At 43.1% G+C, this 25,304-nt stretch overlaps 2 protein-coding genes across 2 annotated transcripts in view; both read left to right on the top strand.

The window, feature by feature from the left end:
- The window catches only part of ALKBH3 (alkB homolog 3, alpha-ketoglutarate dependent dioxygenase), a 30,667-nt gene extending 9,096 nt beyond the window's left edge, over positions 1 to 21,571 (top strand). The window contains exons 7-9 of the mRNA XM_071558635.1: positions 740 to 949; positions 12,673 to 12,771; positions 13,289 to 21,571. Coding sequence (XP_071414736.1) covers positions 740 to 949; positions 12,673 to 12,771; positions 13,289 to 13,381 — 402 coding nt within the window. The 3' untranslated portion in view covers positions 13,382 to 21,571. The remainder of the gene's footprint in view (positions 1 to 739; positions 950 to 12,672; positions 12,772 to 13,288) is intronic.
- A 2,273-nt stretch (positions 21,572 to 23,844) lies between these two features.
- Positions 23,845 to 24,943, top strand: C6H11orf96 (chromosome 6 C11orf96 homolog). The gene has a single exon (XM_071559464.1). It carries the CDS (start codon positions 24,207 to 24,209, stop codon positions 24,567 to 24,569), a length of 363 nt encoding a protein of 120 aa, XP_071415565.1. The 5' UTR covers positions 23,845 to 24,206; the 3' UTR covers positions 24,570 to 24,943.
- The last annotated feature ends 361 nt before the right edge of the window (positions 24,944 to 25,304 follow it).

Below are 25,304 nucleotides of genomic sequence, written 5' to 3'. Positions count from 1 at the left end.
AAGAAGGTAAGGTAGTACAGCCTTGATTATTAAAGTTGGATACTGGAAAATAGTTCCTTATCCTCTCTTGATCTCTGTTTCTTCTTATATAACAAAAATTGTGGTCTACATTGCCTTGGCTTTTTTTAATGTGTAGTTCTTAAAAGCATTTTGACAAATGAAAGTCATAATGTAAGTTTATAAAACTAAATAACTGAACAGAGTTGTAATGGAATGTGCAGAGCTGCCCTGTGCTGTGGATTCAGCAAGATGTTAGCAAAGGGAAGGATGGAATTCAGTTTGTGACACTGGTTTTGTGACCCACTGAAAAGTTACAATGTTGAAGTCAAAACCCCAAGAGGTGATGAGTTGAGCCCAACAAGCTGTGCTGACAGAGCTGAGACAGGGGGCCACTTTAGGCCAATCGTTTCCTCTTGTTCTCTGTCAACAGCTGCAGGCAATTGAGAGCATGTGGTTTAGTCCCTGATTGCCTGCATTAGTATGAAAGGCAGCCTGGCTTCAGGGTTTCAAGAAATAATTTAGTATTGAGCAGTGGGTAACATATGCATATTTCATAGAAAGCACGTTCCTCCACTTCACTAAAAATATAATCAGAATTGTTGTGAGTCATTTGTTTGATGTGAAGTTTATTGGGATTCAAGTGTACTTTGTTTCTTAGTAGTTTTCGCCTTGTGTCTTATGTTGCCTGCTACTGTCCTGCTTTCATTAGATTTACCCTACCCCTCTGCATTGATTGCAGTGGCCTCCTTTGCTGACCATGCTGAAGCAGCGCATCGAAGAGTTCACTGGCTACACCTTCAACTCCCTGCTCTGCAACCTCTACCGAAATGAGAAGGATAGTGTGGACTGGCACAGTGACGATGAACCGTCGCTGGGAAAATATCCCTCCATTGCCTCACTCAGCTTTGGTGCTACTCGAACATTTGAGATGAGGAAGAAACCCTCCCCTGTGAGTGTTTCTATCACAGTGAGAGAGTCTTACAGTTTTTTATTTTCCCCCGTTTAGAGAATTTAATTATTAAAGCATTTCATAGTTAATGAAAGCAGAACTTGTGCGGTTCTGTGGAATAAGTGTATGGATAAAGAAATTCATTGCATAGAATGTGGCATCGTGAGGAAGGGGGTGGGACCACTCTAATAATGTGCCACAGTGAAATTGCAACCTGGGCACCTTTCTATCTGAATAAGGGCCTTTCTTGGTACTTAAAAGGAGATCAGTGTTGCTGGAAGTGGACTTACTCTGTGCAAATGAATCAGAGTTGGTACCATTTTCTTAAACTCAGGGCAATATTATGTAAAGCATATTGTGTGATGAAGAGTAGTTCTGACTGCTCTTTTAAGTAAAAATCTTCTTAACCATCTTTGCATTTTGATGTGTGTCTTCATATTGAGGGACAGTGAAGAAAAGGAAGAAGCTCATTTGTTTTCCTTAAAATACCATGGGAACTGTCACATCATACTTCACAGACTAAACAGAGATCCTTTACTTTGGTAAGGAGGCATGTGTGGAATATCCTTTCAGGAGACAGTTGGTAATTCAATAGTGAATACTCTTTCTAGGTCAAATGCTATGCTTTGGAATGCTGTGTTTACAAGCCAACTTAAACTTTGCAGTTTGTATTTATCCAGGTAAAGGATTCACCTGTGTTGAGAATATAAGCCTTATATTAGAGTGTCCTGTTTCAGATGTATTTTCTGCTTGTGTAGTCTTGAGAACTTCAGGAAAAGGTTTGCTATGTGCTTATGTTGCTATTTATTATGAATAAAGTGATGATAATCAGCCTACTGGAAAACTGTGGTGACATACTAAAGTATGCCAATCAAGTCACCTTGGGTCACCTAGTGGTGAACAGCAAATGTCAGAAAACAAATAGTTTGTGTTTTTCAGCAGTTCTCTAATTTGTAAATTCTTTGTTGTCTGAAATGAATTTAATCTTGGTCCCCCGAGCATGAGATCACATAACCATTGCATTATGTCAGTGGGCATAGCATGAGTAAGTATACTTGATGCTGTGTTGATGACAAAATGTCAGCTGGAAAGTTCATTCCTCTAGGAAACTGTAAATGGTGCTTGGATTCATTTCTAGAAGTGCCTGTATTCCCCATTTATGGACCAGAATAATAGCCATTTAGATTTCAGTGTAAACTTTGCAGGTTCCTTCTTAAAAATCAGTCTGATTTCTTCAGTGAGATGTCTTTTTTTTCTATTTTCTGAAAAGACCTCCACTATGAACAAAGGGGGAAATTGAGTCTATGCCATTCATGCTTGGCCATATTCTTTAGTCTGTACTGCATGGTTTCTTCCTGTTTCTTCTTGAGGTGTATGATTTTCTGTAGATGTATCCCTCAAGCTTTCCTCATTTGTTTTCTTCAGCACCTTTGAAATAATGTTCTGACCAGCTGAGTCTTGTTACCTGTTTAGTGTATTCCTTTTGCAAGTGTAACATACCTGTTTCTGTGGTAGAATCCACATGTGTAGAGTTGTCTTTGAATAAGTTGATATTAAGTGCAGCCTGTGCCTAAAGGAACTCATACTTAATTATTGCATGGCACACATTACATATTCTTTGTACATTGCCAAAGCCTTTCTGAGAGCATCCTCTGACACTAGATGCTTTGCCAAGTGGGAGTTACAAGAGACTCTAATGGAAATTACAACCTTTCAGGCTGTACCACCAAAGGAGTAATTTTCATAATCTATTGTAGTGTCACATTCTCTCTTTCATTAAGAGAAAGTTAAAACTGATTGTAGATACTTGAAGTTTGATCAGTACTTTGTTCAAAAGCAAGTTACAGGAAGAGGAATATAGTCTAGGGAAAAGGAATTCAGATTAATAGTCATCACAGGCACTCTGGCTCTCCACAGTTTGTAATCTGCCAACATTAGTACATTGGGTTTCCCAGAGTTAGTTTTCACTGAGGAGAGAAAGTAAATACTTTTCCTCCCAAAATTAAACCTCTTTGAGGGCCAACATTCTATTATTTCAGATTCTAGGGTTTCAAAGGCCTTCATTTCCCTCTGTTCTCATAAGTCCTTTTAGGTACTTTGATTTGAAAGACAGAATGAACTTACAAGAGGAGAAATACTATGGTAGAACATTGTTGTGGATAAATGGTACTGGGAGGTAAAAAAAAGTAGTTGCCTGGGTGGCATCATGCACTGCGTACAAAACAGTATGTACCACAACTGAGGTCACATCTTGAAGGGCTGTTGAAGAGTACTGGATCAGAGCCTACAGAGACTTCAGTTCATGTTGCTATCTCTACAAATATTTTCCAGATTATATCTTGAAATGTGGATAAACTTAGTGATGAATAAAATTCTTTCTCTAACTGAAAAGAAAGCTATTAATGTTGATGGGTTGGGGTTTTTTTGCATTTTTGTGTGAATTTTGACATTTCTCTTGTAGTAATTTGGTGGCGTTTATGTAAGCCACTCTGAAACAGTCACACAATGAAATCTCTTCCTTGTCAAAAATGAAACAAAAAAATGTGTTACTTAGGTGCAGGTGGTAATTTCCAGGAGACAAATGCTTTGCTTTAGAGCTGTGATTCATGCACAGTTCACGCACAGCTACTGGTTTAGTCAACAAGTCCTCTTGTGCCTGTCTACAGCATGTCAACCCTGCAGCACCATGACCTGCTCCCATTCTCCATGCAGCCTCAACCCCAAGTCCCGCGTGTTCATGGCTTCATTCTCCCACTTGAGAGGAATTGATTTCACTCTGTTAGATGAGTCTCTCTGACACAGGCTCACTACCATTTTTCACTATGGTAATCACTCAGCTCTGAGACAATGCCGTTACCTGATTACGTCCTCCTGGACACTGAGTGTGAAATGTTAGTTCAGCAGTGAAGGGTAGTACTAAATGTCCCACTGAGCTCCCACGTTCCACTGGAAGGTGCTCTGGCAGACGTCCAGGTGCCATAAGGATCAGCTGGGTGCCATTTTCCAGTGAACTGTGGAAGGAGGTAGAAAGCCAGCTGTGCTAGCTCTTTTTCCATCTGTAACCAAGGAAACTGATAGGTACTGGGAAGAGAGAGAGCTTCATGTGCGTGTTAGATAATAGTAGGATGTTCATGGTGTTCTAAGAATCAGCCTTCATATGGGTGTGTCCTTCAAATGAATCACTAAAGCATGGTCCTTTTCTTCTGATCTTGAGTAGCTGTTCTAGCAGCAGGTAAAGATCTAGTACTTTTGGAAACAGGCCTGACAGACCTAATTAAAGATGAACATGTGGAGCACAGCAGAAAGAGATTCAGATCAGGCTGAGGAGGACTGAACTTTTAGATTGGCATGAAGAGGCTCACAGAAAGCAGTGGCTGCAGAGGAGAAGGAAGTGGTGTCCATCAATGTTGGCAGAACTTGAGAGGCTGTAGACAGGGAGAGAGGAAAATTGGAGTGCTTTATAGCTGTCTCACTTGTAATCTACTCGGTCAGCTGTAGAAAGACTGAGGGAATTTAAGGATAGGCCTGCCTAGGCAGGCAGGTGTATTATGTGAGGAAAAGACAATATAACTTATATTCATTACTGCTTAATGCATAAAAAAAAGAGTGAGGATTTCGTCAGAGATAGGGAAAATAAACAGATAAAAATGGCAGAAGTACTGATAGATGAGACTACTTTGTTGTGGAGGAGGGTATTTACACAGCTGATGGTAGAGGAGTAAACTGGAAAAGAGAGATACAAGCAAGATGCAGTCAGAAAATCTGAGATTTGAGGGTTTATAAGGGTAATTCTCTTGGTAATAGGTAAATAGGTGAAGCAGAAGAGTGGAACCCAGCATTCTCCATGCTGACTTAGCCATTGAAAATGATTTTGTATCAGTTGCCTTTATAACTGCATTATTATTTATACTTGCTTCTAAGGGTGTTTCCATTTACTTTTGCTTATAACAGAAGATTCTTTCACATCATGCAGAGCCCATTTCCTACTACTATAGCAATAAACTTTCCTGAGACTTAAGAAACAAACTTGGGGTATATATATAGATTTATAATAGATTTCTCTTTGAATTTGATAGCATTTTAACAAAACAGCCTTGATGGAATCTGAGAGTACTTACAGATTTTGTATTCACAGCTTCCCATCAAATCACAATGAGCTTTCCTCACTTATTAACTGTAGTTACTGTAATTACTGTACTTGGACAGTGTAAAACTTGGGATTGTATTAAATGTGTAACTCAACATTATGAAACTTCTAATAGACTGAAAAGAAGAACATTTGCTTTACTATATTTGTTCTTGTAAGCAGCTGGTTTTGTAATACATGTCATCACATCATCATCATGGCTAGGCTTCGCGAACGAAGATTTGAGAAGGGCACTACCCACGCTTGCTGCAAGCGTGCTGGTGGCTACAAAGGCCGATACGGGATAGGCAGGTCCGGTCACAAAAGGCACAACGAAACGTCTCCCTAGGTGATATTGGCAAGAAACGGTTCATTCTGCGTTGTCTTTTCTCCTCAAGACTGACTCTCCGTGCATTCTCAAAGGAAGCAGCAGCGTCATGAATGGTGTGTCTCCATGAATCCAGATTGGAGGCCAGAGTGGACCATTGGTGGCAGTCAATATGGCCAAGGCTGAGGTGTTGTTTCAGGGAGTCCTTGTATCTCTTCTTCGGGGCTCCTCTCTTGTGGCAGCTGGTGGCAAGTTCACCATAGAGCACAATCTTTGGGAGGCGGTGATCCTCCATCCTGGAGACGTGCCCTGCCCAGCGCAGCTGCGTTTATCAGCATGGCCTCGATACTGGTGACCCCTGCCTGTTCAAGAACAGACACATTGGTCACGTAATTAGACCAGTGGATGTTTAGGATTGAACGGAGGCAGCACTGATGGAAGCGTTCGAGAAGCCGCAGGTGGTGGCGGTAGATGACCCGGGATTCAGACCCATATAAAAGAGTAGACAGTACAATGGCTCTGTAGACACTAATCTTTGTACTTTTCTTCAGGTGTTTATTGCACCAGACTCTTTTATGGAGTTTTCCGAAGGCTCTGTATGCCTTTGCTAGCCTGTTGTCTATCTCTTTGTCGATCTTACCATCTGAGGAAATGATACTTCCCAGATAGGTGAACTGCTGGACTGACTTAAGCTCTGAATTGCCTATGGTGATGTGAGGATGATGGAAGACTTCTTGAGGTGCAGGTTGGTAGAGAACTTCTGTCTTCTTCAGGCTGACTTCCAGCCCCAAAAGCTCAGCAGCCTCTGCAAAGCAGGATGTTAAGCGCTGCTTCTGTGTGAGCAACGAGGGCGGCATCATCAGCAAAAAGCAGCTCACGGACAAGGTGATTAAGGGTCTTGGTGTGGACCTTCCATCGGTACAATATTGGATGTAGATGCCATTTTCTTCATCTAGGTCTACTGTGGCTCTTTGGAGCATCATGCTGAAGAAGATTGTGAATAGAGTTGGTGCAAGAACACAACCTTGTTTCACACCATTGGTTATTGGAAAGGGCTCAGAGAGTGCATCACCATATCTGACTTGTCCATGCTGATCCTCATGTAGCAGGATGATCATTTTGAGGAACTTCGGGGGACATCCTAAACGTTCCAAGATCTGCCACAGGTCTTTTCTGCTCACAGTGTTGAAAGCTTTGGTGAGGTCAATGAGGGTTACATAGAGACCTTTGTTCTGTTCCCTACACTTCTCTTGCGGTTGTCTGAGAACAAACACCATGTCGGTGGTGCTCCTATTGGCTCTGAAACCACACTGGCTTTCAGGTAGAAGATCTTCTGCAATAGTGGGTACTAATCTGTCCAGAAGTATTCTTGCAAGGATTTTACCAGCAGTGGAGAGCAAAGTAATACCTCGGTAATTTGAGCAGTCTGATTTTTCTCCTTTCTTCTTGTACAGGGTGATGATGACTGCATCACGGAGATCTGGTGGTAGTTCCCCTTCTTCCCAGCAACGCACAGCAAGCTTGTGGAATTTGGCATGGAGTGCTTGACCTCCATGCTTCCAGATTTCAGGTGGAATTCCATCAACCCCAGCTGCCTTGCCAGTTTTCATCTGTTGTATGGCCTTGAGTATCTCTCCCATAGTAGGGGCTGCATCCAATTCATGTTCCACCAGTTGTTGTGTAATGTGCTGAATTGCTGAGCCTTGAACTACACGGTTGACACTGAAGAGAGTCTGAAAGTGCTCAGACCATCGGTTCAGGATGGAGGTTTTATCTGTTAGAAGCAGCTGACCATCTGCACTGAGTAGGGGGCTTTGAACCTGGTGTGTGGGTCTGTACACTGCTTTCAGGGCCTCATAGAATCCTCTTTGGTCACCCAAATCTGCGCATAGTTGTGTCTTTTCTGCTAGGTCGAGCCACCATTTGTTCTGGATGTCTCGAAGTTTCTGTTGGAGCTTACTGCATGCAAGATGAAAGGCGGCTTTTTTTATATGGCAAGATGGCTGAGCAAGGTGTGCTTGGTGAGCAGTTCTCTTCTTCTTCAGCAATTCCTGGATATCTTGATTGTTTTCATCAAACCAGTCTTTGTTTTTCTTGGAGGAGAACCCTAGGGACTCTTCAGAGGACTGCAGGATGCAACTTTTAATATGTTGCCAAAGCACTTCAGGAGAGGGATCTATGGGATTATCTTTAAGTCTAGTTTGAAGGTTTCCCTGGAAGCTGTCTCTCACTGTGACTGTTTGAAGATTGCTGACTTGGAGCCTCCTCCTTGGAACGCCGCCTCTCTTAGGTTTGGGCTTGAAGTGGAGGTTAAGTTTGCAGCGCGCAAGGCGGTGGTCTGTTTGACATTCTGCCCTCGGCATCACTCGAGTATGACGGACATGACTGACATTTCTCTGTTGTACTAAGATATGGTCAATGAGGTGCCAGTGCTTGGATCGAGGATGCATCCAGGTTGTCTTCAGGCTGTCTTTCTGTTGAAAGACAGTGTTGGTGATGGTGAGCTGCCGTTCTGCGCAAAACTCTAGCAGGAGGCGTCCGTTGTCGTTGCAGTTTCCAACGCCATGCTTGCCCAGAACTCCTTTCCAGGCTTCAGAATTCTTACCTACTCTGGCATTGAATTCACCAAGGATTATGATCTTATCATCTGCAGGATGAGGCGGCGCAGGTCTGTGTAGAATTTGTCTTTATCCGCTGGGTCAGCTTGGAGAGTTGGGGCATATACGCTAAAAAGAACAACATGTTGCTTGTTGTGTGGAGGGAGGCGGAAGGACATAATGCGATCGGAATGACCTATCGGTAGATTTTCAAGTTTGGAGGCAATGGAGTTTTTAATCATGAAGCCAACTCCTGAAAGGTGTCTTTTGGTTTGGGGTTTGCCTGACCAGTAGAGTGTGTAGCCAGCACCACGTTCTTTAAGGCTGCCTTCCTCATGAAGACGAACTTCACTGAGAGCAGCAATGTCAATGTTGAGCCGTGACAGTTCGTGGGCAATTAGAGCAGAACGATGCTTAGGACATCCACTATCCCCAGTATCAAGCATGGTTCTGATGTTCCAACATGTGAGTGTTAGTTTGAGAACACCTTTGCAGGCAGGTTTGTTCCTTTGAAATCTCTTTGTTTTTGTTTGACCGCATGGAAGATGCCGGTTGGCCACGGTTATCCAGCCGGGTGTGGAGATGAGCTTTGTTTAGGCCACCTTTGGTAGGCCCCTCTCTGTGTGGAGCAAGCAGTGCTGTCCCTAGAAAAGGCTGCTTGGTCATTCAGGATGCTGCCGCAAGAGACTGTCATCTCTGGGGTCAAGTCTCTGATGACCCATATCCTGAACCGCCTGCATGCAGGGTTGGGTCTGCGGCTTCCAGCTGCTTCCTATCACCTTTCGACCCTCATCTGTCGCTACAGGGCTTTGCAATATGGGTGAACCCTTCAAGCCTGCGCAATGGATTTTTTAGGTGAGGCACAGCGTGCGCAGAACTGGCCCCACCCTTTACTCCTAAGGTTCATCTGCCACGGCCTAGCAAGCTTGGACGGTGACAGCGAATACCTCAGGACGTAGGTTTGGTTAGAGTATCCTTCTCTTAGATGGATGGCCTTACAGGGCTAAGCGAGCTCCATCTGCCCGGGTTTGGGGTTGGAGTTGTCCTTCTAGGATGGTTGCCAGACAGCTAGTGAGCCCATCCTGCCCGTGGACACACTTTGTCTGACCCTTCAGCTGAGACCTGTCTGGCATGGGAGACCCTACCGGCGGCACAAACCACCTCCAGCATAGCTCTCAACCTCATGAGGGCATGCAAGCTTCTGCCCCGCAACAAGGGTTGTCCCCAGAGAAGTAATACATGTAGAGAGTTACAAAATAAACATATAAAAGTTACCTGATTAACTTCTTTAGATGTTTGTTACCGCCAGGTCTTTTCTGGCTTAGGTGTCAGAAATAAATTTCCTTCCTAAACTTCTTGACCTCTGAAACTCAACTGAGTTTTCTGTATGTCTGACATCAGCTCTGGTGCTAAAAGTTCTTAAATGAACTTTGATGGACGTTTTTAATAATGACATGTAAGAAAGTAAAAACTTTTTGTCTAAGTTGACTGGCTTAGCAAAACCAGTTGATGTAAAAATCTCTTTTTCTAAGTAAAACAAAGCTCAGAGATGCCCCATTTAAAACAGAAAGTAACTGCTGCTTTTGCATACTGAATTTTCTAAGCCAAAAGGATATTTTCTCCTAAATCATTTATGTTAGCAGAATTTCTTTTTTTATCGAGATGAGCAAGAGATAAAAATAAGTCCACTGTTGTCCATCCACAAAGTGAAATGATGTAATCCTCTGAAACAGGAAACAGCCATGCAGGGGTATTTCTCTACTTTTCCTCGACAGTCATGTTTATAATACCTGTTTCTCAAATTTTTTGCTTGTTTTCGCAGAAACTAAGGAAATGTGTTTTGGCATTACATCTTACTTTTAATAGAGTGAGATAAATGGCTAAAATTCTAGAAGCTTAAAAATATGTTTTGCATTGTGTTTGTAAAGAGTGCATATTAAAGGTGATTCTGAATGCCTTCAGCTGTCCTTGAGTCCAAAGATCTAGTGAGGTTAATCAGCCACCAGCACAGCCTGGAGCCCTGAGGTATCCTCAGGAAATGCAGAAGTCTGGAGTGGAGAGCCAGTGAGTGCTGCCAGTTTCATCAGCAGTATCGAATAGCCTTGTTCTGTTACGCTGGGACTTGTAACCCCAATGTGAAGAGAAAGTGACAGTGGTGCAAAGAAATAATCACTTAGATCAAGTGATACTTTTTATTGTTGGGAGCTGATTTGATCCCAAACAAGCTCTTTCACATTTTAGAAGATTTGCAGTCTTCCTTTTGTCTGCATCTTTTTTATGAACACACACACTCACAGTTGTTTTTCTGAAAATAAATGTCTGTTTTAGTCTAAGACAATTTTCACAGTAATTAGTACTTTACCTCATTATTTTGAGCTTTTCAGCAAGCCATGATCTTTTTAAAAAATAAACCTGCATCAGATTGGGCCACTGGACAATGAAGCTTCAAGGAAGTTAATTAGGATTTTTGTAAATGGGAGGATTGTAAAAGCATTAATGTGTTGGATGAGAGCTGTTGGGTCTTTTTAATGTGTTGGGTCTTGAAAGACTGTATCTACCCTTCTATGAACAGTTAGTGTTTTCTTCTGTCAGGTTTTTGCAGAGTCCCATTAGTTTTCTGAATGATTCAACATACAGGTGAAGTCTGGAGACCTTGTAACATTCATTTCTGTTTCAGAAATGTGGGACTTCTGTTGGTGTAAGGTAGCTATACCTGTACCTCAACGTTAAATCTTACTGTGATAATTCCATTTTCCCAGTCTCAGTTGTCCTGTATTGTTTCCAGTTTCTTTGTGATCTGCTTCTGTTACATGTGCCATAAGTTGTGACCTCTGTGACCTCTCATCTCGTCTCCCCACAAAGTACAATTTCATTTTACATAACAAATGTGACAAAGGCTACTCTGATAGTAACAGGTTTTGCAGTCTGGAGTAATTGCTACCTTCTGCTGAGTCTGAAATAATTGAGCATTTTCTCTTCCTAAACACTCAGCAAGTGTGATTTAGGAGTCCACTAACCATTATAAGAAACAGGAAGAGAAGATACTGTCTAACTAATTAGAAACAAAAAAATCCAAAGCATTTGTTAAACAGCTGTCTAAGATGTATTGTCTCTTACAGGAACTCTGTAATGCTTTAGCAACTCGGACCTGGCCTAATTATTTGTTCTCATCTCTTTGTAGTAATTGTGTATTTCTGGCCTGTTTTTTTTCAAGAACAAATAACTGATTTGGTGATCTCTTTGAAAAAACCCCAAGTATCTCTGCGTCTAGAGGCAGTGGTACAATGGCAAGTTCATGTTCAGTATGTTTGCTATATGAAGTATATTCTGACAAAGCTTAACCCTGTACTTTTACAGTGTAGAGACTGAGAACCTGTTGTGCTCTTTTTGTTATCCAGTTTACACTTTCAGGCTACCTATGGCTTTCTGTAACTTAAATATAAAAGACCTTGAGTCCCTTTCCTTTCAACACTAATTAAAAATATTCCTCTAACTCCCCCTCTCTACAAAATAATCCCTGTATTTTGCAGGTGACTTCTTACCTGAAATTTTGCTGAATCCCTCATTTCAGAGAGTTGCTTTCCATTCTTCCTAGACACCTTTATAAGTTAGCAATAGAGATCTATAAAAGGTAAAATACATACTGCTATTCTGTGTTTGGGAGGCATCCTGGTTTTCCTATTCACATTTCAATATCAATTAGATAATTAAAGTGCCAACATTATGTAGACAAGATGTTAAATGGAAGTTGTTAAAATTTTGTAGCAATTGTTTTCTGCAGCTGTTGAAGGCTAAAATGAGAAAATATTAAAGGATTGCATAGAACATTATAATACCTGCCCATATGGCATTCTGGAGGATAGCTCGTGTCGTGCAGTTACTGTCATAATTGACTAAAAAGAACTGTGTTGCCATAATACTTCCTTGAGCAATTTGACTTAGTAGTGTATTAGTCTGATTTAAAATTGGAAGGGGTACTGCAAAGCAATAGAGAGTTGCTTTTGCCACTGCTGTGGCATGTGTGAGGCTGCTGCTGTGGTGTTACTATGTCCACTTCCTGTATTTGAGCTTTAAAAAAGTCGTACATAATCTAAAGACATATCAAAAGGTTGCAAATGATTTGTCTTTTATTTTAGTAGTCTTGATGATACAATTTAAAACAACTTGTTTTACAGAGTACTGTAGAAAACGGAGATTTGTTTGGTTCTTTTTTTACATAGGGAAAGTTCTTCATCCAGCAGCTAATACAATACCAACATGTAATTCCCAAACCCAGACAAATCCAGAATAGGAGGAAGATGCATATTTTTGATGAACCAGTTAACTGTTGGAATCAGGGTTGCTGTTGCAGAATGTCTCCACACTGAACTGTTTATTTTAAGGGTGTATGTTTACAAAATGTTCACAGCCTGGCTCCAGAATTTTTCACTAGATGTTAGAACTTGTTGAGCTTCACCAGTGTTGCACAGGTAGTGAGACACAATGGCTTCTTTCCTCCTTAAAGTGCTTGGCTCCTGGATTTTATATGAAATACAGAAATGTTTAGTTAGACTTCTTAATCTTGTAAGAGCTTCCTCCTCCCCTCTCCCAGCTTTTTAGGCTCTGCTGTAGAGAACTGGTTTTCTACCAAATGCACTTGCCTGCTTCTTCAGTGTCTAATGTTTCTTTTCAGGAAGAGAACAGAGACTATACTTATGTAGAAAGACTAAAAATCCCCCTTGATCATGGGACTCTCTTGATGATGGAAGGAGCTACCCAGGAGGATTGGCAGGTAAGAACTCCTTGACTCGGTTTGTGTGCTTTACTTACAATGCAGTTTTCCAAATATGCTTGAGGCACTCCCATAAAAGTATGGGACATTCTGCTTCCAGTGACACAATTATTTTCCAGGGCATCAATGTCACTTTCTGCCTCAGAATTTCAAAGGACCCAAAGAAACAATAGGTTTTCCTTCAAGTACTAAGTGGTGCAATAAGAATCAGCTCAGATGTTCCAGTTGCAGCCTGCAGTGGAAAGAGCAAAATCACTATAGGAACTTGGAATATCAAAAAGTTGTAACTTAAGAAGTCTACGGTAATGTACAAAGACCTTTTGTTTTCAGTGTCCCTGAGCAGTCAGAACTTGATTTTTACCTTGGGTAAACGTTTAGAAAGAAAAATGAAGGAAAAACCATCACAGAAAATGAAGGTTTTATTCATTGTTTGATTACCTGTATTTTAAATGCACAATGTCATGTTTTGTTTTATTTTTCTCTTTTTTTTTCTTTTTTCTCCTAATGCCACTTACAGCATCGAGTGCCTAAGGAATATCATTCTAGAGATGCACGGATAAACTTGACCTTTAGGATCATTTATCCAGAATCTGATGGAGATTGGAAGTGAAGAGGCACTTTGAACATCGTTGGATATACATCCACAGCAGATCCAGAGCCTCAGATTGCTACAGATTTAAAGGGAGCCTTATAGGAACAGAGTTTCTTGAAATACATGATGGAGAAAAGAGGATATTATGAAGATCTTTGGCAATCAGGAGCTGCCTGTGTTATGTAGACAGAAATTATATCATGTTCGATAATACTAAATTGCAGGCTTTAAGTCTGTGAAAAAACACTAATTGTTCTTAAAAGAACACAAAGCAAGTGAAAGATTTGAGAGGTCCCATCAGGAGCAGAAAGATTCAGTGAGCAGATAGTTTTGTACCTTGTCCTGTCTCTCCTTTACCCCCAGGCAGTGATCTTTGTTTGAAGTAACGACAAGATGGGATTCTTTGATGTAAAGCCAGCTCTGTGTATGTGCAGAAATGAGAAAGCTGCACTCAGTGATGACCTTCAAGTATTACTCATTTCACCAAGGGGCAGTGCATTGCTTTTTATCTGTAGGTTGCAGAATCTTTTCCAATTAAGCAATCGGTTTCATAATTTAAATAAGTACTTGAATCATACTAGTATCTAGTAGAACAGAGGGTCAAGACTCTCTTCTGCCATGCACTCTGTGGTCAGACTTTATCCTGTTTATCCATGTAGACAAGACAAAGCAAAGGAAAGTGACAGACACCTTGGCCATGAGCCTTATCACTCAGGTTGGACCTGCCCATTGCTTGAGTGTTAGCAGTCCTCCATCCCTGCTGGCTTAAAACTGTTACTTCTATGTCTCAGGCAGGAAAATAGACACAAAGTCATGGAAAAAAATTACTTGCAGAATTTGCTAATAAATACTTAGCTTACATCTTGGTTTTAGCACAACTAAGTTGTGGCTTCCATTGATTTCAGATGGGACAGAAAATGTCAGCATCTCTAAAAATTGCTTCTGCTGGCAGATTTGATGCCTGGAAGAACTGGTCCAAATATTTGGAACTAAATTATTATAATCACAATGTAAGTGAATTGCAAATCCACACTAACTAGAGTGTAGTAGCACCAGACACAGTGCTCACACTGGTGATACTGCTCCTAGGTCAATGCATACTGCATTAAAGAGTGTTACTTGGAGGGTTATCTCTTGAACCTCTATCATTACAGATCAGCAGTCAGCACCTTGTGTCTGATTCGAGGTTGACTTGCTGGAATTCCAAGTTTGCCTGCTGCAGGTACTACTCATCTGTTGGTGGGAAGCAGTGAGCTGATGGCTGCAGTCTGGATGTTAAGTCAGGTGTGCTACCTACGTGGACATTGCAGCTAAATGGTATCCACTGTACAGGATCAAAACATAAGTTTGGTCTGTCTTCACTGTCTGGCTGAAGTAGGATTTAGGCACAGGTAAATACTCTATGCTTTGTAACACATTAGCATTGTTAAGCAAGCTAATGTCCTTCTTCAGTGTAAGAATAAGCTGGTGTTTAGAAAATACCTGTTTTTCTTAGCCAGCATTTACTGTGGTTTAAATTCTTAGTTGGTGAGAACAATCAAGTTAAAAATATTCAGTTATGCTTGTTTTTTACTGTTATTGGTGACCTAAAGGACATGCTGTTGAGCCATTTCAGTCCCTGTGATCTGAAACTGGGCAGAATAATTTTCTAGAAGCAGCTTCTCTACCATACATCCTACACCATACATTATTCTTCTAAAATGAATGAATGTTATTAGAAACTGACTTTGTTATCTAATGATGTCTTCACTTTCATCCCAGTTTGTACAGAATTATGCTTTTGGAGTATATTGACTGTTACTTCCTTCCATTTGAATATGAGATCTAGACTCTGTGAAGTGTCTCTTGGGAATCAGTGTTGAAGGAGGTAGATATTTACTTTCACATTTACTTTCATTGGGTCATTAGGGCTTTGTGCAGATCCTTGTACATGTGTCCAGGTTTGGCAGTCCTGACAAACAGTTTTTTCCTAACCAAGAAACTGTGCTAATTTCTCCATATATTCTGGGAAGCCAACACTTTGTCCTTTATCAGTTTGTACAGACTGCATTTATTTTCATTCTATTAAGAACAGTTTTGCTTCTAGAGAGAGTAGAAGATGGGGTTGATTTGGGGATTCTTAAACCCCCAAATCTCAGCCTATGGAAATTGCAACTCATTTGAACTTGATGAATCTGTGGCACATAACTAATGGTAGGGCCCTGGAGGCTGATGCTGTTGTGGAAGAGCAGTTTTTCACTTACATTCTTGCTTTCAGTTTATGTTAGTAAATTGTAGTTTAGTTTCTTTACTTCCTTTGATTTGGGAGAAGACCAGGTTTTTCTTTCCAACAATGAAATGATTTATAAAAGAAATGCTCTATCCCCCAGAGCTCTGTTCAGTCATACCTTTTTGTTGCTTTCTCTCATGTGTCAACTGTGCTGTATCCAAATCTGGTTGACAGTGGGAAGAAGGCATATGGCATCATTCCTCCCCCTGTCCTGAGTGTCCTGGCTGCAAGGGGAACAGTTGGCCTAGAGGTCAAGTTTCTTTGTCAGCTGGGAACTTGTGGGTGGGTTCTTCCTCCCCCCATCTACTCCCCAAAACAGTCACCTAGCTATGTGGCAGCACATTGCAACCTCCTGCCTGCTGGAACAGCAGGAAATGGCTTTGAGCAGAGTAGATTCTAGTTCACATCTCCTCAGGTGGTCGTGCTGTAGGGATGTTGTTCCTATAGGTAGAAATTTGTTCCTGAATGCTGCAGGCACTCTTGCAGTTCTCAAAATGGATGTGTGCAAAAGTGAGATTTACGAAGTCTTGAGCCTGGTGGTGTTCTCACAGTGCCTAAAGATTTTTCACTAGAGACCAGGGCAACTTGAAAATTTCTTGTGGACTGTTCACCTTTTCGGCAGTTGGAGTCAGGTGCAGAGGGCAGCATATTTAGAAGAGTAAATAGGTATTTAGGTTCTATTCTTTAACTTAAAGACAGGTGGAAGAACCTTTCCCCTAGTTACAGGGATGTGAAAACAGTATTTCTAAAAATGCCACCCAGAAGACTTATTTTCCAATTATAAAGGTTCCTTTCTTCCTTCCCAGGACTGCTTTTGCAATACAGTATTCTCAGCCAGAAAGTTTTTGAAAAATGAGTTGAACTCAGAATACATTAAGTTAAAGTAAAATACATTGTTTATGCATACAGAGGATTCAAGGACAGGGAGGTTGCCTGGAGGTTTTGTTTTTTGCTGTTACCACCACGCCCTGTCCTTATGAGGTACTGCAGCAGATACTAAGACCTGCTTTGCCTACAGAACACCTCTAAATTTTATTATCCATATTCCTTATATTCCTGTGTCGCACAAACTGCCTTTTGGAGCCTTTTCCTTTCCCCTCTCTGTTTCATTGTCATTTATTCATATTTAGGTACATTTCATATGCTCCCTGCTGCAGGTGTGATTTTTTTTAATGTAGAAGATATAAAATGTGGGTTTACTTTTTTCCTGTTTCTTAGAAACATAGAATATTTTGGAGCAGAAGGAACTTTAAAGATTTCAGCAGTGTGTCTTTTCCAAAAAAAGCTCAAAACCTGTGTTCCTCAAAACTGTTCACTGTCTGTGGCTTTCAAACAGCCATCATCTTTTCCAAAATATAATGGCCCTCAGACTTGATGGTAGTAATAAATAATAATACTACTAATAAAAAATAATAATGATGATGATGAATGGAAGCTGACTTCAGTAAGGATGGGTGGTAGCCTGCCTCCCTGAGTGAACATGCAGGATGGAGCTGTTCTGAAAAAAGGCCCAACTGGTTCCATCAACAATATGTAACCATGCATTTATTTAACACCTATGTAAGTAATAACATTTTTAATTAACCACACTGTTGTCAGGAATCACCCTGTTTCCATGCTACTTGTGGTAATCATTTAATGATGGAATACTTGAATATTCAATCACAAACTTCTGATGATGTTGGAGTATGTCTGACTGAATACTGTGCTGTTGGGCCACACTGGGTTGATCTGAGCACAAGCCATTTAAAATTAATAGCAAAGTTCTGTCATTTCTCTGCTGTGGTTTTGGTTTCTGTTTTGGGTTTTTTGTTAAAGAGAACTCTTTAGGATTTACAATTTTGATTAAAGTTTCAGATAATTTTATTTCTTCTGTGTCAGATTAATTCTAACTGTGTATTTTCCACTTGTTACGATGAGCTTAGTATAGCTGCATATTGTAATACATAGCTAGAACAGTAATGCAGAGGGAGACCAGGTGCCAGGAAGGGGTTAGGAAATCAGAATTTTCATACTGTAGTATTGGCAAAGTAGAGAGGACTGTTCTCCTGGGGTTTGGGATGGAAGACTTATGTGTGATGGGTGCTGTGAATCTGAATGCCTCCTCCTCAAGTGCTGCTACTATTGGCGTAGCTAAAAGGCATTTAACACCCACTTTGCCTTTTCTGGTCATAAACCTTTGCAGAAGGGATATGAAATCTGCCTCACTATGTTTTGTTTTCAAGGTGCTGCTTTTTCATCCTTGAGGTTTCCATAGCAACCAGGATCATTTGTTTAAATTAGAGCTCCCTGGCCTGTCCTCCCTGCACGTAACTTCTGCTGAAATCTTGCAGGTATCATCTCTTGGCACACCTGCGAGTGAGTGGCTCAGCAGCAGTTGGCCATAAAAGCACTTTGTCCCCTGTTGCCCTATTTAATTTACCGCATTCTTCTTCTGTGTAGCATTCAATACAGCTCTGTGGAGTTACTACAAACTCCTTTGAAACTGGCAGGTTTTTGGTGGCTCACACTGGAAAGGCACATCTCAGGGGAGCTAGGAGACCTTGTTTTAAGTAAAGAAAGTGGGGATTGTATTGCAGAATTTGAATCAGAGTAAGGAGCAAGGAGGTGTGTTCCACAGCCCATTGTTTGACTGAAGGTTTTATGGCAGAAACTAGAACTTAGTTCTGTTCATACAGGAGGTTTTGCTGGCTGAGCAAGACTTTGAGCAGAGTATTAACATCTCAGGGGGTCATCCTCACAGACAATGCTCGCTGCATCCAGAATGATGCTCAGCCAAAAGTTGTTTCTGCCTGTAACTGTGTGTGCAGGTGCTTTGCTGATCACAGAGGGTGTTACTTATTCTGTTGCTCTAGTCCCATGGTGGAGACATCACATAGGTCCACAATGAAGAGTGGGTTGATATTACAGCTGATCTCTGAGATACCAGTGCCAGTCCTCTGCCCCTGGGCACGTGTTTCCAGGAATGTCCATGTTCCAAGGCAAGCTGCTATGCAACCTGCAGTGGCTGACCTTGGAATGTAAGCTGCCAGACCCTGACCCCTTATAGCAGGAAAAAAAGCAGAAAATGGGTTACTTGGAAGAAGCCACAGGCTAGAACAAGCCCCAGTGTTGGGTGGGATGGGATTTGTAGCTGTGACTTGATCACTGGCTATTGGGTCCTCATCATCATTAGGGAGAGCTGTGGGAAGGCTTCTTGCCCTGAAGAGCTTCTGATGCAGAGAGCAAAAGATAAAACAGGAGTAAGAGATGTGACTTGCCAGAGCGTGTACTGGCCTAGATATACAACCCACAATCCCAGCCTGCTGCCTGGTTTGTTCGGCTGCAGAATTTACAGGGCACCCAGTTCCTTCTCCCATGTCCTGCTTTCTGGACGTAGATGTGTGCTGGATTTCTGCACTGTGCTGAGAAGAAGACAGATACCTGACCAGCATAGCATGCCTTTAGCTTGAGTTATCTGGGGGGAGCTTAGAAAGGAGGGGGCTGCAAGATGTGGATTCCAGTTTTTTCGGAGAAGCAAGGTCTAGTGGTGGAAGAGGGATTTAAAATTGCCAGTAGTGTTTTCTGTTGGGAAGCAGTGGATGACTGCAGGCTGAGCATGGCAAGGGTGCAGCACTGGTACCTACCCAGCCTCCCCTGCTCAGGGGAGGGTAGGGCAGTATCTGACAAACTGTACCTGTGGCAAAATTTGCAAACATCCACAGTTTTATTGTCTATAGTAATATAAAGGCATAAAAATAACACTTAAGAAAATGTATGAGGAAAAGAGAAAGAAAGGATAAAAGTAGAAAGATATACAAATAGTCACCACCCACTGGATCCAGCAATAAAACTTAGTAGTTGCAGCTTTCATGCCTGTTGGTTGAAGTGATGGTCTTCATCCATCTGGGCTGGGAGAAGTCCACAAAAACTCAAAGATTTCATGAGATATATACACTCAGGTTCAGGTGGGAACACCTAATACCTTCCCTGGGTGGAAAGTTTTACAATGGATGATGTAATACTGGATCATGGGGACACATTATGAACCTTTGTGCAAAATCAATCCTGGCTATTATAGTCCATCATCTGAGATGAATAGCTTAGGCTAGATGTGAACAACTTCAGTGCTCCGCTGACGGTTTTCACAGCTGTCATCATGTAAGGAGGACATTAGCATGATAAAGACTATCCCACCTTGCAGGATTTGCCTCTTATCAGCCTCTTCCCTTATTCCCAAATCCAGTTTGTAGCTTCAGGTATGCACACCCTTCTGAACCCGGGATAGTGGACCATAGGATCCCCTTATCTCAAGGTCTTTTCCCAGTCCAGATTAGGAGGCATATTCAGGGTGAAGAGCTGTTTCAAAGTTTGTTACAGTGGACTAAAGTCCTGATGATATTAAAAATGTTTAAGCCATGAACCATTTCAGTCTCTGACAAGTCCCATCTAGAAACACTGGAAAGGAAGGTAAAGGATATCCAACAAAATACATAAGGAAAGGGCTGTGGCAACCCTGAGTGCATATCCCTTGCAAGTTGTTAGTTAATTGCCTTGTGTAAATGCATTTGCATGTGCTGGAGAGCCTGGCTGCCCAGGTAAGCTGCACTCTGTGTTGCTGTTTTGTTATGATAGCTAGAAAGAAACAACAGTTTGCTTTTCTCCAGGCAGCTGCCTAAGAGTGGGTTTCAGCTGGGTCTTGTTGAGTAACTTGGGTTCCCCCATCAGAAAGCTGCAATTTCAAGTTTAAATCAAATGTGTATGTGTGCAAGCAGAGCAAGAGACAGGAAGACTCACCTTCTGCTTTCACAGGTAGTTTGTATAGGCAGCCTGTTTATTTGTTGTATCCTTTCCAGTTTGTAAGCCAGTAGATTGCAGTTAGCTCAGTGTTTTTATTCCTATTTTTAAAATGTCTGTTTCAGGGTGTGAATTGTACTGGAGAAGGAACAGCAACTCCTTCCTATTTCCCGATGTAAATGAGTTCACAGAGCAGGATGCTGAGTGGAGATGTGTACAGTGAGGTACTGTGTGGTGGCACGGCAGTATGGCTGGAAATGCCACCTGCCAGGACTGCAAGAAGTACCTTTTACTCTCAAGTATGTTTTGAGAGGATATTTGAAACCTGGATGCTGGGCATGGGCTAAGGTATCCTGCTGGGAGGGGAAGCAGTTTATGCTGCTGGTTCTCAAGGGGTCCCATCAACTCTGACCGCAGGGTTACCACTGTTTCGGGACATGAACTGTGGTGTTCAGAGTATCCACGCTGGGATTGCCCAACTACAGGTGGTTTCTGTAAAAGCCCTGCCCTTTAAAAGTTTCTTTTCCTAAAGAAGAGGTGGGTATCTCCCTCCATCCTCTTCTTAATCTTTGCTTTCCCTTCTCTGGCATTCAATCTGATAGCCAGCAAGAGAAATAATTATTAATAGGCTGTGTGTGTATTTTCTGTAATCACATTGTTAAACGAATAAGCAGATGACAAATTAATTGCCGTGGTGCTGTTAGTTGTTTCTCCACCTATGAAACTGGTGTTTTAACTTCCCAAGGCTGCAAATACACATTTGAAATGTTCCCAGCTCTGAGAGAAGGTTCCCCTCAGATCCTGTGCAGTGTCCTGGTGTACAATGTGACTTCAGCCCTGTACTATGCAAGATCTGATGATCCATGTGGCAGACAGTTTCTGTAATCTATACCATGTGGTCACATTTCAATACCAGAAGCCACTGAGATTAAAGTAATGATTTAAACCACTGGAGTAAATATAGTTTTTACATTAGCACATTGCAGATCTAACTTTGGGGATTATGTCACAGGATATTTTTTCTGAATTGTCTCAAATAAAATCTTCAAAGCCTCCTGGTTATTACCATGGTGATCTTGCTCCGGCTCAGCATTGAAATTTACCAGAGCATTTTATAATCGCATTTGGGAGGGAATTAAATGTTTTCTCTACCTGAGTTTGCCTTCATACATAACTTTACAGGAAACCAGACTGGCAGTTTGGATTGGGGAGACCTGTGTTGAATTTCAGATAACAAGTCAACCAGCCTTTTTTTGGCAGAACCTTGGATTCTTCTGGGCTAGAGCAGATTAAATTTACCTTGCTTCAAATGAATGTGAGATGCTTTTCTCCACTGCCAGGACAAAGCTCCTACGTCATCTCGTTTCCACGGGATAGACAAGCTCAGCCCCAGAAGTCCTCCAAACTGGTTGAAAGGCTCATCTTCTTGGAAGGCTGTACTGAGGAAACAGTTTGGCCCTCACTCTGCTGCAGAATCAAGTTGTCAGGAATTAAAACAGTTGTAAAATGATGCTCTTGGAGAGAAAGTTGTTGTACTGCAGCAGGGCTGTATGGGCTAAATTTAGCCATTAAAATCAACAGTAAAAAACACAGCCTTCTGCAAGCTGAAACGATTCAATTTGACAAAACAGAAAATTGTTCCCTTGTTAAGCTAATTGTATCTCCCAACAAAATGGCTTCAAACTGGCTGTAAAACTGCTTTGGGGAACCAGGAGCCAAGAGGTTGCAGCCAGGTCTTTCAGAAAGCCAAGGCTCTTAATGTTTCTTTTACACTGGCAAGGGGCAAAGCAGGCAGCCTTCTGGAAACACACTAGCAAGGGCCTCTGGTCCCTTCTCTCCTAAAACTGTATTCTTCATTTTATCTCATTTGAGACAGGGCTGTAATTTACAAGGGTTTGTTTCCAGTGCAGGTCCTGAAACATTGCCACTGCTAAGGCAATTTGAAAGGAGTACCAAGCCTTACCCAAAGACAACGCTGAGACTTTCTGATGATGAACTCACAAAAATAAGGCCATTTCTGTGTGCTGCACTGTGGTGCAGGATGTGTACACAGTATGTAAGGTTTTGTGTTTTTTTCAGAGCATTTGTCTTTCTCTGTGCAAACAACGCAATAAAGTTGCACTGGCTGCAGGTGCCCCAGCTTGGGCACAGGACCCAGGGCTACTGGGGTTAGAGAGTGCAGATCCCTCCATGGGCCACCTGGTGCTGGCCTCTGCACTGCTGTGCTGCGCTACTTGTATACACTGAACACTGACTGCTCCGCAAACCTCATGGCCCTGAGTGCATTGTCCCTGTCCCCTTGGCAGCACAGACCAGGATTCCTGATAACACTGCTAAGCCTCCGCTTCCTTCCCAGTTCCTAACCAAGCTTCAAAAATATCCTCGAGTGGGTGAAGCTATACTGGAGAATGTCTTTATGGGAATAGTCTAACATTAGCCCAGAAGAGGGGACAGACTTACCATTTCAGGCTCTTCCTCCTTCATGCTTTTCTACTCTGCTTCCCTCCAGCTCTTTTCCTATTCCTATCATATGTTTTTCTTACACTCCTGGATTTTTCCATCACTGAGAGTCCTTGGCATGCACAGCTTTAGAGCGTGGTTGCAGCCCGCAGTAATTTGCAAGCTTTTGTTTAATCTCAGTAATACTTGTATCCCATATTCTGTCTGAGGATCTGATTCTGCATCATACAAAGAACAGCCCACAGGGGAATGGAAAATTTTAGGATCCCTTCTAAAAGAAAGAAAATGGAGTCACAATGAATCAGGTGTTTAAGCCATGTTAGAGGTGACAGAATTGGGAATAAGATCCCAGAGTCCTGCTTAACCCCCTGATGGTTAAGCTGATGGTTCCTGGCTGGTACCATCCTGTGTGATCTCTGTAGTTTAGATTTGGGTCAACTGTAGCATTAGGATATTCAGATTTTCTCTTGCCTTGAGGTTTCCTTTAACCATAGATTTGTTACTCTGGTTGTAGCGATCAGCTGAAAGCTGATGTGACGAGTCTGCTGGTACTCTTTCACAGCCGTGGAAATCATGGTATGGATGGGAAAAAAAAAAGCTGCGAGGTGAGGCAGAAAGCTGAACTCCCACTATGGCTTTACGAAACCCGCCTTAGGTTCCACTGGGCGCCACGGGTTGGGCGAGGGGTGTGCTGGGCAGAGGGTTTCGGGGCAGGCAGCAGTGCCATGGGGAGAGGAGGTGGGTGAGCGTAGCCTGCGGTCGGACGGGCAGAGGGCCGGGAAGGCGCGACAGGGGCGAGCGCGAAGGCTCCTGCGGCTCCCCCGCTCTGAGGGGACGCGGCGGGCGGGGGCAGCGGTGCGGGGACACGTCAGGCGGGCGGGAGCGCCCGGCCGGCCGCGAGTGGGCTCCGCTGCCGTCTGGGCGTGCTGCCGTCTGAGCATGCTCCCGCGGAGCCGCGCCGGCTATATAGCGCTGCCGGGACTTCGCTGAGGCACCGGGGAAGCACCGCACCGCGCCTCTCCATCGCTCCGCACCGCGCTCCGCTCCGTTCCGCGCTCCGCTCAGTTTCGCACTCTGCACCGCATCCGCTGCCCATCGCGCCTCTCCGGACAGCTGCGCTCCGCTCCGCTCCGCGCGGTAACGTTCCTCTCCGCTACGCACTCTGCACCACATCCGCTGCCCACCGCGCCTCTCCGGACAGCACCGCTCCGCTCCGCGGGGCCCGTCCCTGCCCGACCGCCGCTGCCCTCTGGAGCCCCCGTGCCCGGCACGGCCGAGGCAGCGCGCCCCGCTCCGCCGGCCCCGGCTCCCGCGGCGGGCCCTCCCGCGGGCGGCAGGATGGCCGCGAAGCCGGCCGAGCTGATGGGCATCTGCTCCAACTACCAGGCAGTGATGCCTCACTTCGTCTGCGTTGCCGAGGAGTTCCCGCCGCCCGCCCGCCCCGCCAAGGCTCCCAAGGGCAAGCTGCGTCGGCCGCGGCAGTCGCGCTTCAAGACGCAGCCGGTAACTTTCGACGAGATCCAGGAGGTCGAGGAGGAAGGAGTGTCCCCCATGGAGGAGGAAAAGGCCAAGAAGTCTTTCCTGCAGTCGCTGGAGTGCCTGCGGCGAAGCACCCAGAATCTCAGCATCCAACGGGACCGCCTGGGCAGCTGCCGCCTCCGCAACAGCCTCGACTCCAGCGACTCGGACTCTGCCCTCTGAGGGCGGCAGGGCCCTGCGGGACCCTGCCCGGCTCGGCGGGACCTGGCGGGGGGGCATGGACTGGGCTGCAGGAAGACGACCCGCCGCTGGCAAAGAAATGCCCGGAGCGGGCAGCCGGGTTAGGATGTTTTCTAAGAAAGCGCTTGTACCTTCGTTTCTATTTGATTGTATGAAACTCTCCGTTTAAAAGACCAAAAAAAAAAATCTTTTCTATTCGTTAGAAGAAATGACCTGTTTTAGATGCATTGAGCTGCTGGACTTTATATTTATTTTTGCATTTAAACTGTTGATTGCATTTATTTAATATGTTTCTACCTGAATGTCTGTTATTATTTCCATAAAAGAGTAATAAAACCTGATATATTTGCACAGTACTTTTTGGACTGTCTTTATTTCCGGAATCCAACTGTTCTCGTTAGCCCCTTTAAGAGCTAAAGGGATTTAAGAGCTGTCGGTAGCTACTGAGGACCCAGCAATGCTTTCCTCGGGGATGCTGCCTGGAGTGGTTTTACAGGCTGTACCGTCAGGTATAAGCTAATGAGACAAAAGTCAACTTAGACTGATTTCAGACGACTTTATTTTCTTCTTTGAGATCTTTATGTTAATCTGAATTGACAGTTAAGAACTGTTTGTAACTGGTTGTGTCTGAGAACCTTAGTGCACCTGGGCAAGCCTCCTGCATTCACATAAGTGCGTATATACTTTTTGTTCTCATCCAAGTTGGTTTTGTCTCTT

The sequence above is a fragment of the Pithys albifrons genome, chromosome 6 (assembly GCF_047495875.1).
Source record: "Pithys albifrons albifrons isolate INPA30051 chromosome 6, PitAlb_v1, whole genome shotgun sequence".
Taxonomy (NCBI): domain Eukaryota; kingdom Metazoa; phylum Chordata; class Aves; order Passeriformes; family Thamnophilidae; genus Pithys; species Pithys albifrons.
This window is presented reverse-complemented; position numbering and strand designations above follow the sequence as displayed.